Raw genomic sequence first — 20,005 nt, forward strand, 5'->3', positions numbered from 1 at the left:
GCTATGGAATATTATTGTTCTATAAGAAACGAACAACAGGATGATTTCAGAGAAGCTTGGGGAGACTTACATGAACTTATGCTAAGTCAAATGAGAAGAACTAGGAGATCATTATACACAGCAAGACTATATAATGATCAATTCTGATGGACGTGGCTCTCTTCAACATTGAGATGATTCAAACCAGTGCCACTTGTTCAGTGATGAAAAGAGCCATCCACACCCAGAGAAAGGACAGGGGAACAGAGGGTAAAACACAACATAGCATTCTCACTCTCTCTGTTGTCATTTGCTTGCATTTTGTTTTCTCTCAGTTTTTCTTCCTTCTTGATCTGATTTTTCTTGCGCAACAAGATAACTTTATAAATATGTATACATATATTGGATCTAACATGTATTTCAACATATTTGGACTACCTGCCAGTTAGAGTAGGGGGTGGGGGAAAGGAGGAAAAATTTGCAACAAAAGGTTATGCAAGGGTCAATGTTGGAAAAATTACCCATGCATATGCTTTGTAAATAAAAAGCTTTACAGGACGATTTCAGAAAGGCCTGGAAAGACTTACATGAACTGATGCTGAGTGAAATGAGCAGGACCAGGAGATCATTATATACTTCAACAACAATACTATATGATGACCGATTCTGATGGACGTGGCTCTCTTCAACAATGAGAGGATCCAAATCAGTTCCAATAGAGCAGTAATGAATTGAACCAGCTACACCCAACTCTGGGAGATGAGTATGAACCACAACATAGCATTTCCACTCCCTCTGCTTTTTTCTGCTTGCATTTTTGATTTCCTTCTCAGATTATTGTTACCTTACTTCTAAGTCGGATTTTTCTTGTGCAGCAAAATAACTGTATGGATATGTATACATATATTGTATTTAACATATACTTTAACATATTTAACATGTATTGGTCTACCTGCCATCTGGGGGAGGTGGGGGGGGGAAAGAAGGTAAAAGTTGGAACAGAAGGTTTTGCAAGGGTCAAGGCTGAAAAATTACCCATGCATATATCTTGTAAATAAAAAGATATAATAAAAAAAGAAGAAAAAAATAAATAAAAAGCTTTAATAAAGGTGAAAAAAAATATGAACACAGATCTTCTTGACTCTAGGCTCAACATTTTATCTGCTGAGCCATCTAGCCAGCTCCTTGAAAATTATAATGGATCAAATGAATTTTAATCACTCCATGAAACAACTAGAAATACTTGTTAAAAGTCAATACATAGGAAAAATAGAAGAAAATATGTTATCTTATAGTAAAAACAAATAACCTAGAAAACAGATTGAAGAGAAAAAAAACTTAAGAATCGTTGTACTATGTACACAGTAACAGCAATATTGTATGAAGATCTACTGTGAATGACTTAGCTATCTTTAGCAGTACCAAAATCCAAATGCTATCCATCTCCACAGAAAAAACTGAAGATTGAATGCAGACTGAAGCATGCTTTACTTTAAAACAACAATAACAACTTTTCTTATGTTTCTTTTGATCTGAGTTTTCTTTCAAAACATGACTAATGTGGAAATATGTTTCGCATGACTGCATACGAATGTGCCTCTATCAAATTGTATACCATTTCAGGGAGGGGAGAGAGAAAAGAAAGAATTTGGAACTGAACAATAAAGTGTTTTTATATGTAACTGGTGAAAAAATGTCTATGGGCTTTAAAAAAATGAAAAAAGAATCACTGCACTACCCTGAAAGATATCTTAAAAAAAAAATGGAGTCTGGACATTATATTTTAAGGAATCTTACAATAAAACTGCCCAGCTCTTTTAAAACCAGGTGGAAAAGAAATACAAAGAATTCACTGATCATCTCAAAGAAATCCCAAAATTAAAAAGTCCAGAAACATTATAGCTAAAACATAATCCTTCCAGATAAAAGAAAGAATACAAGCAGATAGAAAGAATTCAAGACCTTAGGAATTTAGCAGCCATCACCATAAAGACCGGGAAAGTCCAGAAAAATATTCCAGAAGGTAAAAGATACATATCACCCTTTGCCATCAAAAATAACTTATTCAGCACAACTGAATATAATCCTACAAAGGGCTGGAAGGATAATCTTTTAAAGAAATAAAGTAATTTCAAGTCCTGATACAAACTTGGAAACACAAGAGGCAAGGAAAAAGAAATAAAAAGGTAAATACAAGAAAGCAATCACAAGTAACTAAACAATGATGAACTGTTTACATTCCAATAGTAAAATAATAAAAGGATTCCCTCAGAATGCTATAATCATCAAAGGTCCCAAAGGTAGTTTAATAAGGCAGAGGGTCTGGAAGCTATTGTTGTTTTAATGATCTTAAAAGAAAGGAAAAAGAAAGGGAAAAAAATATACTAAAGGTGAACATGGAAGAGAAAGGTGGGAAATCATCTGAAATTACTTGTGTATGCAAGTTTCAGAATATACAAATAAGGAGAAAATGGTGAGGGGATCAGGTAACATTCAAGTCTCATTTTCTTTTCTACAGGTAAGAGGGAAAAATACATACATAACAAAAATGCAAATCAAAACTCTCTGCTCAATTTCCAGACAGATGCTCTCTCCCAAGTAAAGATCATCACTTCAAATCTCATCCCTGTGCAAGCCTTGATTAATATCACTTCTTTTCTCTCAGAGAGTAACAAAATACTCCCAGGGACTTCCTTTATACAAAGTAGAAACTAGATTTCCAGCTCACTTGACTCTTCTCTTTGTGGCTTTATATCCACAAAAAAGACAGCACCATGCCAGGTACCCCCTGGTGTCCTATCGTTTCCCCTTCTATACTTTTCTGACTTCTTTTGAGGTGTTGTTTCCTTCCATTAGCTTTTGAACATCTTGAGGGCAGGGACTGGCTTTATTTTTCCTTTCTCCCCAGAGATTAGCAGTGTTTGGCACACAGCAGATAGTGAATAAATATTTATTATTCTGGAAAATAACTCTTGAGATGTTATGTGAAAAAAGAAAATTGGCAAAGATGACACAAGATGAAAATAGTCAATGTTGTAAAAGTTGTGGCAAGACAAGCATATTAACATACTGTTAGTAAAGCTTCAAATTGGTTCAATAATTCTGGAAAGCAATTTAGAATTATGTAAAGAAATTGGCTTAAATGACCTTACACTCTCACCCAGAGATTCTATTATTAAGCATTTACTCCAAGTAAGAGTTTTTTTTAAGGCCTTCAGATACCCAATTATTTATAGCAGTACCATTTTTTTTTTTTTTGGTAACAAAGTACTGCAAACAACAAAATAATGCTTATCAAACAGTGAATGGTTAAATAAATTTGGTATATGAATCTAATGAATATTACTCTATTTTAAAAAATTAAATATGATGAATATATAGATAGGAACACCTAAATGAAGAGACCCCAAAGTAAAACAAGCAAAAACTGAAAAATACTATACCTATTCAATACCATAATATAAATAGAAAGAATAATAACAACAAAAGGATTGAAAATGAATGTGATAAATTCTAAGTTTGGCTCTAAAGAAATATTACTGTTATTAGCCAGTACATTGGTAGAATGGGGAAAATTGAGTTAACCTTCATATTCCCATAGTACCAATGAAGACTACTATGAAACAGGACAGATAGTATGGATCAGTTTAGGGGCAGTTGGAATTAACTTTAACCAAAGTAGCTAGGTTTGAGACCCATCTATGTGCCTCGTTGGGCAGGGATTGTTTTTTCTTGGGTTTTTTTTTTTTTTTTTTTTTTTTTGCCTGTTTTGTATCAATCAGAACTTTTGTATCACCTAAATAAATGTTTAATTGATGATTTTGAGCAAGGAGGTTATGCAGTTTTAGGATTGTAACATAACTCTTGAAATGTCACAGAATGATGGTTGTTTTATGGTTTCTTTTGACCCTTGTTTAAGGCTGGTGGTGTATGTGTTTTGGGAGGAGGGTGTTTGGGAGAAAGGGAGAAATAAGTTTTTATTACATGTGGAACCCTGAATAGATTCTTACCTTGCTTCTTCACAGAGGTGGAAGGACAACCCTTTGAATTTGGACAAACTGACATGAATACACTGCAAATTGAAAGTAATGTAAAAATAAAATACAAACCACATTTTATTTTTTTTAAATGTCTTAAACTGGTGGTGTAGAAATGGAGTTGAAGAGAGAAACTAGCGCTAGATACGTAGCTTTAGAACATCCAAATAAGATATACATAAGAAATACAAATTACATCTCTTGAGAATTCTCTCACCAAATGAAAACATAAGGAAAGAAGGAAAGTAAGGACAGGACAGAAGCATATATCCACAGTCATGGGACATGACCAATGTCAGAAGTCCTTGAAAATAAGGATTGTTTTATTCTTTGAATCCATTTTCCCAGCACACATTAGTGTCTGGCATATATGGGATGCTTAATAAATGTTTGATTGAACCAGTGAAGGAGATAAGATAGATCAAAGAAACTGGAAAAAGAACTAAAACAGAGCAGTTCCTAGAAGCCCAGGGAGGAAAGTATCCAGGAAGAGACGGTGGTCAGTATCAAATGTTATAAAGAAGTCAAGAAAGATGAAGACTAAGAACAGCCACCTACCATTTTTGACAATTTAGCAACTGAATAGAGCAGTTTCTAGTGGACAGCAAATTTGGAAGTCAGATTATAAAAGAATGAGAAGTGAGAAGAGAAGAACTAAAAGCAGTTAGCAGAAACAGTACTCTAGGATCACAGAACTACAAGGACCCTCAAAGGGCATCTAGTTCAACCTCCTCATTTTAGTTTAGGAAACTGAAATCCAGAGGGAATAAATGACTAGCATAAGATCACACAAGCAATAGCATCAAAAGATTTGAACACAGGTTCTCTTAATTATAGAGTTAATACTCTTTCTACTATATGAGTTTAGCTGAGAAAAGGAGGGAAGATACAACAATTTTAGGAGATAGTAGGATCTAGGAAGGATTTTTAGGGACATAAGGGACTTGAGAATATTTGGAGATAAAAAGGAAGCAGTAGAGAGGAAGAAGTTAATGATTAGAGAAAGAAAAGATAACTGAGAGGGCAATCTGCTGGGGGAAAAAAGAGACAGTAAAAGAAGAGATACAGAAGGCCTTCACAAGAAGAAGGGCCATATCATCATGAAGGACAACAATGAAGAAGTAGAACTGGGTATGATATTAAGATAATGTGAGATATAGAAAAAGGAGAATGCAATCGATATTCTTTATTTTCTCAAAGTATAAGGTGAAATCTTCAGTTGAAAGAATTTGGAACACAGGCACCTTAAGAAAAGAACCATGAAACAATTGTTATGGGAAATAGAATATAGGATCAATACAAGAGGAATAAAAAGAATTATTCTGTTACAACAGTTGAGATTGGATAATATGAATTTGTAAGAGTCAGCACAATTGGTTGATTTATTCTAGCTTCATTCATTATAACACCCCCAGTTCTGTCCACCTCATTTAAATTTCCTGAAGAACCATTTTTTCTCATGATGGCTGAATATGCTCAGTTTGGGGAGGGATGGGTAATTCTGGGGTATGGGTCAATTTCCCTAACTTTTTGGTATGTCATATTGCCATCTTTTATTTCATTATCATTGTACAATCTGAATTTGTGCTTAATTCCATCATTTTGCTAAAATTCTTCTATTTTTATTATAAGTTGCATGTATCACAGTGAAGATTCAAAGCCTCCAGCAGACAATACAATACACAGAAGGAACCATCTTCCAACATGCAAAAGGCAAGGAGTAAGAACAATGTAATTTTTAAATTTTCCTTATGAGACATAACTTTACCTTGTCCTAGGCCCTGATATAGTGAAACTTCAATTAAAAATTTGACAGAAAGGACAGTTAGGTGGCATAGTGGGTAAAGCACCAGCCCTGAAATCAAGAAAACCTAAATTCAAAGGACCTCAGTCCTAGCTGCGTGACCCTTGCAAGTCACTTAACCCTAATCGCTTCACAAAAAAAAAAAAAAAAAAAAAAAAAAAAAAAAAAAAAAAAAAAAAAAAAAAAAAAAAAAAAAAAAAAAGACAAAAACACATTTAATTAATCTGTCCTTACAGATGAATTGTTTCCTCTTTACTGCTTGACTTTCTTGTGTTATTTCCTGGAGCAAAAGATTCAAATTCTAATTCTTTCATATCTTCCACAGAGATCAGTAATTCTCAAATCTCTGCATATTTTTTCATTGTACCTAAATCTAAGCTTACAATAATAGCCCAATATATTTCAGATAACAGATTTTCTTTGGTAATTGGTATCATGATTCTATTTGTTTGTCATTTTTTATAACAACAGCCTTTTATTTTTCAAAATACATGCAAAGATAGTTTTCAACATTCACCCTTTGCAAACCATTGTTCCAAAATTTTCTCCTTTCCTTTCCTCCTCCCAAAGACAGCAAGTATTTCAATATAGCTTAAACATGTGCACTTCTAAACATATTTCCACATTTATAGTGATGCACAAGAAAAATCTGTGTATCATGATTCCAAATCACTCTTATAGAGTTCTTATAGCATGCCCAGTCTTCCTTCTGACGGTAAAGCTATTGCTGTTATCCTTTTCTTTCTAGTTATTTCTTCTATGTTCCCCAAGACCTAAGTGCCTCACAATATTGGAGGCTTGTTTCTTATTTATGCCCTTCTTGTCTTATAGTTTTGTTGGAAGATTTTATATTTGATTCTCCCCTTTTTCATAATTCTTTTATTTGGCACACTTATTATTGAGGTAGTACAAAGGGCCTAAGTTTAGTCATAATCCTTTGCCAGAACTGATCTATTTTAATATCTTTTTAAAAACTATTTTTGTCTTGTTTTCTCCAATAATAGATGTAAAAACATTTTTTTGGGGGGGTTTATACATATAGTACATTCATTTTTTACATATTTCCACATGAATCATGCTGGGAGAAAAAAAGCAAAACAAAAGGAAAAACCACAAGGGAAAAAAACAGAAGGGGGAAAACAAAGATGAAAATAGTATTTGTTGATCTACATTCAGTCTTCCTAGGTTTCTCTGGATATAGATAGTATTTTCCATCCAAAATTTATTGGGATTGCCTTGGATCACCGAACTGCTAAAAAGAATCAACTCTGTCATTGTTGATCCCACAATCCCGCTGTTGTCATGTACAATGTTTTCCTGGTTCTGCTTGCTTCTTTCAGCATCAATTCATATACATCTTTCCAGACCTTTCTAAAATCATCCTGTTCATCATTTTTATAGAACAATAATATTCCATTATCTTCATAAACCACAACTTATTCAGCCATTTCCCAACTGATGGACATCTACTCATTTTCCAATTCCTCACCACCATAAAAAGGGCTGTTACAAACATTTTTGCACTGTGGGTCCTTTTCCCTCTTTTATGATTTCTTTGGGATACAAACCTAGTAGTGGCATTGTTTGGTCAAAGCGTATGCCTAATTTTATAACTCTTTGGGCATAGAACTGCTCTATTTTTATTATGATGGGCTATGTGTATTGCGGGGAAGAGTCAAAGTCTCTATTAGACAAGAGGAATTACTTTTCCAATGTGTTGAGGAATAATTTGATTTCAGAACTTCTCTCAGGTACATAAATATCTCATCTTAGGCTCTGATATAGTAAAACCTTCACAAAATAACTCAACAATAAGAAGAGTGACTAAATTAACATGTAAAAATAAGTTATTTTATTAAATAACAAGGTGAGATGATTAATATGCTAATTTTGCATAATCATTTTTAATCTTTCTTATTCATTGTTATAGAGCAATAGTGTCAAACTTATCCACTAAACCATAATGAAGGATTCTTTCAGGCTGCTTTTTGGCTTAGTTTTAAAATGTAATATTATCTATATTTTATTGAATTTTTTCTTATTTTGTTAAATATTTCCAAATTACATTTTAATCTGCTTTGGGACTCAACTCATGAGGCTCACAAATCAAGTGTTCACGTCTCTGCTATAAAGGAGGACTCTCTTGAGGGGGAAGGGGAAAATGACAGGCAGGGTAAGAGGAAATAAAGGAAAAGGAATAAATTACTTTTTAAAAAAGTAATATGAATACAAAAGAAATAAAAATTAATAAAACAAAGAATTCAAAATTCACCTGAAAAATATTTTTTTTGAATAGGTGGCTATTAACTTAAGGAGGTTTGGAGTTGTTTTTCTGTTTCTTTTTTCTTTTTTTTTAACCAGACCTGTGATTTCATCAATATATGGAGATCCCAATGAAGGATCTCATCTACAGAGCAACATTTACTCTAAAACTTATTGTCTTACACAGTCGGCTTGGGCACTGAGAAGTTAAGATATTCCCTCAGGTCACAAAGCTAGAATATATCAAAAGCAGTTGAACCCAGGTAATTCTTCTAAATTCAAAGTCAGTTATCCATATATTAATTGTCACTGATAATAAAGAAATATTCTGGAGATGAAAGACCAACACAAATGTGACTTTTCTTCACATATCTGTGTACTACAATTGGCATGTATGGCAAATGCTTATTTTTAAAAAAAGCTTGACTGTCCCTTTTCCAAAAGCTTTTGTGATTTTTGTTTTTCAAAAACTAATACTTCTATTTCTTTTCAAACTGAACATTCATTAAAAGTATGTTCTTTCAATTCATTTTTTTTTGTTTTTTATATGAAAGCAATAAGGAAACATGAAAAATCAAAAGATCTAAGTTAGTAATGCCAATTGTTGCTACTTTATCATAGTAGAGGGTATAAGGATAATGAGAGAAATTTCCTTTGTAGGTGTGTCAAAAGGAAAGAGTTAAATACTCAAATTCAAGCAAAAGTGAGATTCTGAAGGCAAGAGTTAAAGACTCAATTTCAAGCAAAAATGAGATCAACTAGTAGATAAAAAAAAATTACATGCTTTTTTACCCTGTAGTGAGAAAGATTTAAGAGTTAAAGATTTAGATGAAGTAGTCTCTCTGGCCATTAAATCAAAATAAGTTTAACAGAATCCTTTCTTAAATTGGTACCTGACTGATCCATAAAATTCAGCTTCACTGCTCCAAAGAAAACATAGCCAAAAAGTATTAGGATTACATAGGTCAGGCATAAAAAAAAAAAAAAAAAAAAAAAAAAAAAAAAAAATCACCTCATGACAAATCTTTAATATTTCTCTCTCTCTCTCTCTCTCTCTCTCTCTCACACACACACACACACACACACATACCTCAGATGATATATGAGGACAAAGTTCTATTTCTGTGTCTTCTTCTTCCTCTTCTTCTGGTGGTGGTTTTGCTGGTGGGGGTGGACGTTCTCTCTATAGGATTAAAAAAAAAAACTCAAGAATTTTAGCATGTCTCTTAAATATTTGTCATTTTTGGTCTACCTTAAATTTACCCATTGCTAAATACTGGCCTTTAAGATGTCAAATAAGAGGTCAGAATTATTCCCTTAACAAAGATTTCTTCCATTCTGTACTATGTAATTAATCTCTTCATTTCTTAAAACAAAGGAATGAGAAATTCTATCATATACTGACCAGCTGTAAACATAAATCATTTACTAAGTAGCCAGTCACTGTGTTAAGTGATCAAGATACAAAGAAAGACTAAAACACAGTTTCCTGATTTAAAAGAAATCAAATCCTATAAAGAAGACAACAAATAATTATGTACATGGAAGATAGATACCTATCTAGAAAATCCATAATGTCTGAGAAAAGACACTGAGTAATTTAGGGGGTAGGGACCAGGAAAAGCATGCTCTTTAAGGGTATGGGGAGAGAGAAGAGCCTTAGATATGATATATATATAGAGAGAAATTGGACCAGAAAAGGCCGCCTGTACAAGAAGGATTTATCTGAGTCCTGAAGGAAACCAGGAAAGTTTAAAGTTAGAAGTGAGGAGGGAAATCATTGTCAGACATGGGGGGATAGCGAGTAGAAATCAACAAAGTTAAGATTGTAGAGTATGTGCACAAGAATAGGAAAGGAAAAAATAGGAAAAGAGCTAGGTTCTAAAGGCCTTTCGATACTAAACAGAGGATTTTTACATTCTATCCTAAAAGTAATTGCAAGTCAGTTTATGGAGTAAAGGGGTGACATGGTCAGACCTAGCTTTAAACTTTAGGAAAATAATTTTGGCAATTGAATGGAAGATGAAGTAGGAAAATAATTGAGGCATGCAGACCAATTAGAAAGCATAGAAAATGTCTAGTTGGGAAGTAATGAAGTTTGCATTATGGAAATAAAAGTGAGTTGAGAGCATACAATGAGATGCTGCCAAGGTAGAAATGACAAAGATTTGTCACCAGATTACATACATGGATTGAGTAAAACTAAAAAGTTGAGGACACTAAAGTTGTGAGCTTAATAGTAATAGGAAAGCTGAGATTAGAAAATTTTCCTACTACTGAGTGAAAAATAAATGAAAAAAACATTTAGTAGGTTAGTACTAAGTAGGCTTACCATGTATCAAACACTATGGTAAGTGCTAGAGATATAACTAAAAAATGAGAATCCCTGATTGCAAGGAGCTAACATTCTAAATGGGGAAGACAAGATATAAATACATATAAAAGAGACAAATGGCAAGGCCCAACGGTCCTTTAAAAGAATAAGCAGGTTAGTTGGTAAATTCCAATGTGGGAATTATAATAATCTACCATAATATATATTATAAGAGAAAATGTGGCACTCCATCTTATCAGAAAGACTACAGCTGGTATCTCCCTCTTTCTTCAAGCTGTGTGAACAACCTTATCTGTCTTAAGAGGTAGTAAAGCAAAAAGGTTGGAGAGATCTGGCTCACTATGCTTGAGAAAGGGGGAGTGGGCTCAAGGATCAGAGTGGACTAGAAGCTCTGAGTTTCTTCTTGTTGTGGTAGGGAGAAAGGAAAAGGTAAAAGAACATTGTCAGGAAAGTTGAGAAGAAGAGCTTCCTGCTGAGCATACTTCTTCTAGGCTCTCCTACTGCTATAATAGTACAAAGTGAATAATCATCAAAGAAATCCCAAAGATACAAAATTTAAAAATCGAAAACATTGTTATCTACTTTGGCTGTTATAATAAATCTAGATTTTCTGAAACTATGAAAACTCTACCTACTTTAACAGACAGAATAAAATCAGTGTTCATGACCTAAAACTCAATGGTCAAAACATTAGTTTTTACTCAAAAACTTCAATGCTCCTCATAAAAAATTTTGTAAAAGCTAAAAAATAGCCTCTCACCTTTGATCATCTTAACCCACAGAGATAACTCTTCTTATTCATTAAATCTTATTTCATTTAAGCCTATATAAGAAAATAAGTATGCTATATATTGTTCTACTTGAGGAAAGTAAGAAGCTTAAAGAAGAAATGCTTTACAAGTAAAACAAGGGAGCCACAGGCATTAATCTGTGAAGTCCCTGAGTCTGTGCAATTCTGGAGATACATTATATTATTCTTTTTTAATTATTAAAGCTTTTCATTTTTCAAAACATATGTGTGGACAATTCTTCAACATCACTCCTTGCAAAACCCTGTGTTATAATTTTCCCCCTTTCTCCCCATGCCTTCCCCAGATGACAAGTAGTCCAATATATATTTAACATGGTAGAAATATGTTAAATCCAATATATGCATACATATTTATACAATTATTGTGCTCACAAAAGTGAAGCAAAATAAAATACAAGCAAACAACAACAAAAAGAGTTGTGAACCACACTCAGTTCCCAAAGTCCTCTCTCTAGGTGTAGATGGCTCTCTTCTATCACTGAACCATTGGAACTGGTTTGAATCATCTCATTGTTGAAGAGAGCCACGTCCATCAGAATTGATCATCATATAATCTTGTTGTTGCAGTGTATAATGATCTCCTGGTTCTGCTCATTTCATTCAGCACATGATATTATTCTTGATAAAGGATCCTGCACACTAAAAAAATCTGAAAAACAGATTTGCAACTATATAGCAGAAGCTACTTCATTCAGTACCCCTTTCATTCCAAAGAATTATTTGTGTTTCATCAGCTATTGTTCTGATTGGAAAAGTCCATTGGGAAGCAGACTCTTATAGGAAGATTACAGAAGTTGGAGGAATTGAATACATACTCACCCCTTCTATAACTGTTCCTACATGAGGGCTTTCTTAATCTTGCCTTTCTAGAATGACTTCCAGGAAAATAAAATAAATATGCATGTGTGTTTGTATGTGCATGTGTATCTTTAATTTATTTTGCATATATATATAGCCTAACAAGGCCAAGTAATTTGCCCAAGGTCACATAAGAAGCTGAATTTTGAACTCAGGTCCTACAACTTCAGAACCAGTACTCATTCCCCTGTACTAAACTGTCTAATATAATCTCCTATGACAGAATATAAACTCTTTAAAAATATATCTGACTATATATTACTGTCACCTAGTATAATGCCAATTATAGACCAAGCATTTAATCAATGTATGTTAAGATTCAGAGAGAATAAAAAGCTGATATGTAGTCACTCTCCTCCAGTAAACCTCCTTCGAGACCATGTTTATGGAAGAAAAAAAATCAGAACCTATCAAAAACCTATCTAAATTTTTTGCCTTCTAAATGAGAGGGAGAAGGATGGGGGAAGGAAGAAAATTTGGGATGAAAAACAGTTTTTAATTTTAAAAAATTTAAGAGTTAAAAGATCTGAGAACTCTAACACAAGAAATAGCTACAGTAACATTGTGAATTGAGATCTGAATCAGTAAAGAATTCACTTTCTTCTAACATATATCATTTAAGATAAATGCATAAGAAAAGTAAATGTAAAGAAAATGCCTAAGCAACACATGGAAATAGAAGTGACATTGACAAGCACAAAGAGCAAAATATATGTAAATAATAATGTGAGAAATTAAAAGAAAAAAAAATCCTTCAGATGTAACATTAACTAGCAAACAGCCAAAAGTCTTTAAGCTGCTATGTAATTACTAAGTATAACTTAGTTTTTTCACTGACCCATTTTCATTACCATTCTCTTTCAATGGTTCCAGCTCCCCCTACTGGCTTTGTGTACAAATACAGAAAAGAAAACAATATGGCTATAGCTAGCTATTTAGAAGGGGATAAAATGCTAGCTCGTTCTATCTATTTATCTATCTATCTATCTATCTATCAATCTACCTATCTACCTACCTACCTACCTACCTACCTAAATTAAACGGTGTCCTGTTGATCAATATCTCATCCCTAATCCCAGTTCCCCAAATTCAAGTCATATTTAGAAAAAAGTCTAGAACTAGGCAGGGTCTGAAGGTCTGAGATGGTCACTCCAGGCTTGGGGGCCACCACAAAGCCAGGTCATTCTAAACTCAAATCTTAGATTTGTGAGTTTGCAATTGGAGGGCAAAGAAAGAAGAGTCTATTTCATTATGGCAAACCTCTTTCTCCCATGAAACCACAGAAGGCCTATTACTCTGGAATATACTCAAAGAAGGAGGGGGTCTAAGGTGATATCCTAGGGGCTGTTCAAGCCATCCTCAATAGCAAGAAAAAAAAATTGCATTTAACTCCAGGATCAACAATGTGATCTTGGAAATACCCCACAAATGGCAAACCACCCTAGAGGAAATAATATGGAAAGAAATTTTAAGAATAGCAACAGGATTCAGTTTAGAGTAATACAAAGAGGTAAAAGCAGTGGTAACAATGAAGGCAACAATGAACAAGGAAAACAAGGTAGAAAATAAGCTGGATTTTTGATTTCTTTACTCCAGAGTTCTAAGCTAAGAACAGAGAAAATACAACTTTTTTAGCCAGAATGTGAGGGACAACACTAGATAAATGAAAACATAAGCATCCATGTAAGCATCCTAACAGTATCAATGAAGTCTCAAGATAGTTCAGCTTAACACAAATCCCAATCACATGGGTAATCCCTAAGAGCAGATGGAGCTTAAAACAGAATACTCCATACAGGCTGGGACTAATTCCAGTGGACTTTTTGTTTCTTGATGTAGAAATGACTCTAGAAACTCTCTAGACAAAAAAGTAAAAAACATTAGTAAAGAACTCAAATTCTTGTTAGAACAAAAACTATTTTCATTTTGTTCCTTCCTTGTTTTAGGGGAAAAATGGCAAAATGTTAAGAAGCTATCTCATTGGACTGAAATCAGGAACATTCCATCTCTTGATGTAACCATGAAAGTTCCAATCAGAGCAGGAATTGTCACTACAAAAGAGATTTATAAATGAAGAAGAGTAACACATTTTAGCAGAGATAATACACATAAAGGAGATCAGTTCTAGGGAAAATAGCAAGACCCAGGAGTCCTTAGAGTGAAATAGAGGAGACAAATCATATTGGGGAGAAATGTCACTTGAAGTTTAATTTTAATACTATAAGGTTTTAATAAAACACTTATTGTGTGCAAATGTGATGGATTTTGAGAAAAGCTTTCTCCCATATTACGCTTTCATAACTCTCAAGAATACCAAGCTTGGATTTCCAATAAGAGTAACAAGTAGACAGAAAGACTTTCTACCCTGACCCATCTCTCTGCTTTTTCCAACCACCCTCCACCCTCCCACTTTCTTTGGGTTTAAAAACAAAACAAAACAGGTACACACAGGCCTCACTCCAGATGCTTTCACAACGGTTGCTTCTGCCTCCTTGGTCATAGATTCTCGGTCAGAAGACTTTCCACTGGTCACGCTATCTAATGAATGGCAGGAAATGGCATTATACAGAGCTTCATAGGGACCTTCCTCCTGTGAGTTCATGTCAAAATCAATGATCAGCTCATTTACTGCTTTCTCCACATCACCTGATGAGGAAAAAGAGAACAGAAAATGGGAAGAAGAGGAAAACACAAAATTAAGAACTGTAATGCCTCCAAATGAAGAATTCTGATCTTGAAAAAGTTACATAATTTTGATGCCAGTTGACCATTCTGGTCCTTAGTACTAAAAGTAAAAGAGTGTTTACTTTAAAATCAGAGGGCTCAAAACTCAGAGATGGGATATCAGAAATGCAACATATTCCAAACTATTCATGGCCAGAAACCACCTCTACAAAACTGTTAACAAATGGTCATTTTGCTTCAATGTGAAATTGTTCAGTGATAGCAAACTCAAGGCTTTTCCCAGGTAACTCATTCCCCATTTTGGGTAGGTCTGATTATTCAGAAGTTCTTTTTTATATGGAACTTCAATTCATTATTCCTCATTCTTCTTTCTGGGGCTAAGTAAAAGTAATCAAAACCCTCTTCCACAGGAAAGTACTTAACATACCTGAATTATCATGTTTGCCCCTTCGGATTTCTCTTTTCTACTCCTAACACCTACAGTTCTTTTAAATTAGCTAAAGAAATTCTTACCCAGTTCAACATAGTAAGCTTCTTATTAGAAGTTCATGGAAAAGATACTGCTGAGTCTCTTGTATCTTTACTCATCTCTCTGATACAGGAAATTATTTTTGTCTTTTACTTCTCCACTTTTCTCACTATGTGTTCCTATATCTAACTAACTCTTAGTGCTGAACAGAAAAGTGGATTTGGTATTGGAAGAACAAAGCTTCCTTTTGTAGAGGGTTCCAGTCCCTCTTCCCAAACTGCTACCCAGCACTATTTCCTCTCCCACTTCCATTAGATGGTAAGCTCTTTGAAAATTGGGAATGTCTTTCCTTTTCTTATATGTATCCTCCATATTTAACTTAGTGGCAGTCACTTAATAAATGCTTACTGATCATTAATTGATCAGATGATGAATATTTTTGGACATAGAAACTATATGATTTATATAAGCAGAGGGATCTTAGGATCATAGATAAAAAGGACTGTAGAAACAAATTCTGACTTGCTAATTTTACACATGAAGAACTGAAAATGAAGGAGTAGCAGACTGTGGGAGAGCAGTTCAAAATGTGAAAAATTTACAACAGATGCCCTTTATTAATGTTAAAGGATCACAGACAACATAAAAAAATGATTTAGCAACAGGTTATGAATAAAGGCTTTTTTTTTTTAAAGGTTAGAGGGAAGGGAGGAATCTAGAAACTTAGAAGTTATGGACAGACCTAATGAAAAATGGTGTGCACATTATGTCTATCTGAGCAACTTGATGAAACAGTTGAATATGTCATAGATATGCTAAAAAGACAGTCTTAGGAATTTGGCCTCAGGGTGTGTGATAAAGGCTGACAATGAGAACAGGGGAGGCTCCTTTAAAGTTTACATTATCCTAGACAATAGAAATGGGATGGACTGGTTAAAGTTTACATCATTCCTATGCTACAGCAAAGACCAAAAAGAAGTTGCATGGACTTACCCAAAGTTATATAAATAGTGACAGAGAGAATGTAAAAATCTAAACTTTAAATCCAGCACTTTTTCTAATGAGTCAGATATTTCACAAATGCTTGAAGTATTGAACTTCAGGCACAGACTGTCATCAGTCATCACTACTTGTGATGAATGAATCATAATAAATAAAGGAAAGAAGACAGAACTACATATCTATCATTTTGTTTTATGATAGAATGTAAGCTCCCTGAGATCAGACGCAATTTTGATCTTGTCCTCCAAGACTTTGCATATAGTATTATTTAATAAATCTTCATGGAATTGAGCTGTTTTCTCTATGAAGAATGATCATTAAACTAGGAATTATAGAACAAAAAAATGTTAACAAAGAATTGAAACCTCAAATAAGTGAAATAATAAGAAAGCATCCAGCTTAATTAGTTCTAATATTGGATTCCTGGAGAAATTAAATAGCAGATTATCAATATAATTTGGGGATTTTGTTATTAAATCATACTACCTGTGCCCTTTGAAATATAATAAGAGTCCCAACGACATTAGCAATAGGATATGAAATATAGAAGCACTGAACCTCCAAAAAAATATACTGGGCTTCCAGGACTCTCCTATATGGTCCATCAAATGTTGTGGTAGGGGTTGAACGCCCCAAAATATATTAGGGTTACAGGGCCAGTGTCACAAAGTGTCTCAAAAGAATTTGTAGGCCTAGATCATCTCCAAATCAAGAGGCAAAGATATTATTTATTACACCACTGGCTGGCAGGCCTAGCTCCAAATAGGAATTTTAGTCATTAACAAAGGGAAAGATTTGGGCTGAATTGCCTAGTGAAACATGCCATTAATAGAGGGAAGATGCCAAAAGACAGGCTAAGTCCTAATGAACTAGCTATAAGAAGAGGAAAGACACATAAGGCATGCAAAGTTCCTAGAGAATTTACTGCCATAAGTTTCCTAATGAACCTGCAAAAGAAGTGGGGTATTTGTAGGTTATTTTATAGGAGGTTAACATCATAACTGATTGTGCACAGTTAACTGTGGGGTCATGATAATTTTGTCAATGCAATGAATTCTACAAAAAAAAAAAAAAAAAAAAATAAGATGATCCTGTTAAAGCTCCTTCCTGCTTGCCTCATTGGGTAGTTATGAAATTTCAACTAGTTAGGGCCCTTGTTATAGGTAGTTCATTAGGACTAGATTAGTTGCTTTACCTTTTTTTAGACTACCTGCTAGATCAGCAGAATTCTGAATACTACATAATAACTCTTGAATCCAACAAGGCATCTTTTTAAAAAATCATTTATTAAGGCATTTTTAAATATCATTTAGGCAAAACAGAGATGTGTGAGCTAGATAATAACAGAGTTAGGTAGTTCTGAGACTGGTTGAAGAGCCGAATCAAAAGACAGGTGACAGATGAAAGAGTACCATTAGTGAAATATTCTTTATTTTTGCTTTTCTATTCAACATAAGGTCATAAATTTAGAGCTAGAAGAGACTTTAAAAGCTAGCTAGTTAAAAAAACAAAACAACAAAAAAACCTTTCATTTTACAGATGAGGATATCAAGACTCATAAAAGTTATGAGGCTTGTCCATTTGATAACAGAAATAACAGAACTAAGATTTGAACCCAGGTTCTCTGATTCCAATTTGCATTTCCACTGTATGCTGTCTTAATAAGAATAGGTAACATTTATCAGATTTGTGGGTTTACAAAGCTAGACAGGATCAATATCATGGCTTGGTAATTATACAGCTATCTTCACAGATTTATAATTGCCATAGCCACTAGACAGTTCAATTTGAAATTAATCAGGGACTTCCATAATCATAATTGCTCAGAATATTTTAAGCAAATACAATCATAAGCTTGAGAGTCTAAACCAATTATCAATAATTAGTTGATAGAATAGCCTGGCAATGGGGGATATGTATTATCCTTTTCTGAAAATCTACCTATCTGAAAACAGGGATATGGCCTAATAACTTGTAAAGTTACATCTTCTTAGTAGCACTGATGACAGCAAGAAGTATCAGCTAACTTTTCAAACAATTTTCATCAAGTGCAATCCAACCTCAAACACTTGGATTTTGTTATGCTGTATTTCTAACCGTTCCTTCCCCAGCAACTTCTCCCTATTCCCCTACCCCAAGCTTGACTGAACATCCATCCTAGAATATATGGAAAGAGAAATTTCTTTCTGGAAGTAGGTAGATCATATATTAATTTTGGGAAACAAAGTGGGCAAAAGAGAAAGTGCCTAAAGAACTGTTCCAACCTCACACAGCAACAAATCTGTTCAGTGTAAGTTCAGATAAACTATACATTAAGAAATATATCCTGAAACTAAATAAAGCATAATTAACAGTTCCTTAATAGAATGAATATTGGTCACCAAAAACCTATTCTTACTGTACAGACCTGGGGATTCCAAACCAGAAAGAGAAATTTTACATTCAGTTCATCCTAGGCAGTCTCAACTGGAAGATAGAGCCATGCTCACCTTGAGACTTCAGGGATGATGAGTCCAAGTGAGGGATGAATGATGGCTGGGCTCTGATAGGTTTGTCTCCTTCTTTTGTACTTCTTTTCCCAATCATGTGTTCTACAAAGATAGGGGAAAAAAAAAAAGTTGGAACATATAGGCTTCTCTATTTACCACTCTGTTCTATCCTCAGTAGCCGCACCAGGAGGACTTCCTTCTCTTCCTTCCCACAAACTGACCTTCAATAAATGCTGCTATCTGCTGACTCTTCTGGGAAGGAAGCTCCCGTACAGTGTCTAGTGCAGTTAGCCCCCGATTATCTTTTATATTCACGTCAATTCCTAGAGATGTACACAGAAAGAAGCAGTAGAATGAGAATTTTCAAGACAACTTCAGACACAGTCAGATTTGAGGTCACTTACATCAACCTTCCAGTAGAAATATGGTTATCTTCTAAAACCATTTAATCCAGTTATCAAAAACCAGATCTTACACTTACACAGTCAAACAAATGCAGACATACATGTACTGGGTTCAACTGCAGCCAGTGGAAATCAACCCCCTCCTGAGATGCTGTTCAGTCCCGACCCTGACATGCCGAATACAAGAGCACTGCCGACCTCTCACCTGCAGCCAGCAGGATTTGAACCACATCTGTCTTGCCAAACAAAGCAGCCTCATGCAAAGCACTGCCCTTCTCCGTCTGTAAAGCAAACAAGAACTCAGTGCAGAACCTAGTCAGAAATTGTGATCCCAGAGAGTAGCATGGGTTTATATGAGAAACAGAAATTCCAAATGATTAAAGCCAACAAAGGGGACACAAAGGAAAATACACCAAACACACACACACACCCTTTTTATAATCATCTCTTGTAGTTTTCTTTTTTTACAATATTTATTGTAAAAATTTACAATATTTTTATTTATATCTTTGGGCCTGTGAGAAAATACAGCAGTGGGCCACATGTGAGACTCATCAGTTCCACATATCTCTAATGCCCACAGTATAAGGATCATGAGGGAGAAAAGTGTTCAAGGAAGATTGGGTGCAGAGAACTGAAGTTACCTCCTCTTCAACTGTAATTTGATCCATGTAAAAACTATGACACTGGGCATTAGTAGTCTGAAAGAGGAGTCTATATAAATAAATTTGGAGTTTTATTGCACACTGTCATGTAGAGAAGCTTTGAAGATACTTTGCTATGTTACATAGTAACAACATGAATTTGCCAAGAATGGAGAGTCCTGAAGTAGGAAAAAACCCCACAAAACTTGAAGCTATATTATCATGG

At 34.3% G+C, this 20,005-nt stretch overlaps 1 protein-coding gene across 6 annotated transcripts in view; it reads right to left on the minus strand.

Annotated features, from left to right (window-relative positions):
- Window positions 1-20,005, minus strand: part of ANKS1A (ankyrin repeat and sterile alpha motif domain containing 1A) — a 229,081-nt gene that overhangs the window by 123,426 nt on the left and 85,650 nt on the right. For all 6 annotated transcript variants that reach the window (XM_031965020.1, XM_031965019.1, XM_031965018.1 and 3 more), the window contains 5 exons: window positions 19,341-19,416; window positions 18,953-19,054; window positions 18,732-18,833; window positions 14,536-14,732; window positions 9,173-9,265 (listed from right to left, as the gene is read on the minus strand). In XM_031965020.1, the coding sequence (XP_031820880.1) occupies window positions 9,173-9,265; window positions 14,536-14,732; window positions 18,732-18,833; window positions 18,953-19,054; window positions 19,341-19,416 (570 nt within the window). The remainder of the gene's footprint in view (window positions 1-9,172; window positions 9,266-14,535; window positions 14,733-18,731; window positions 18,834-18,952; window positions 19,055-19,340; window positions 19,417-20,005) is intronic.

This window comes from Sarcophilus harrisii, chromosome 4, assembly GCF_902635505.1.
Source record: "Sarcophilus harrisii chromosome 4, mSarHar1.11, whole genome shotgun sequence".
Lineage (NCBI taxonomy): Eukaryota > Metazoa > Chordata > Mammalia > Dasyuromorphia > Dasyuridae > Sarcophilus > Sarcophilus harrisii.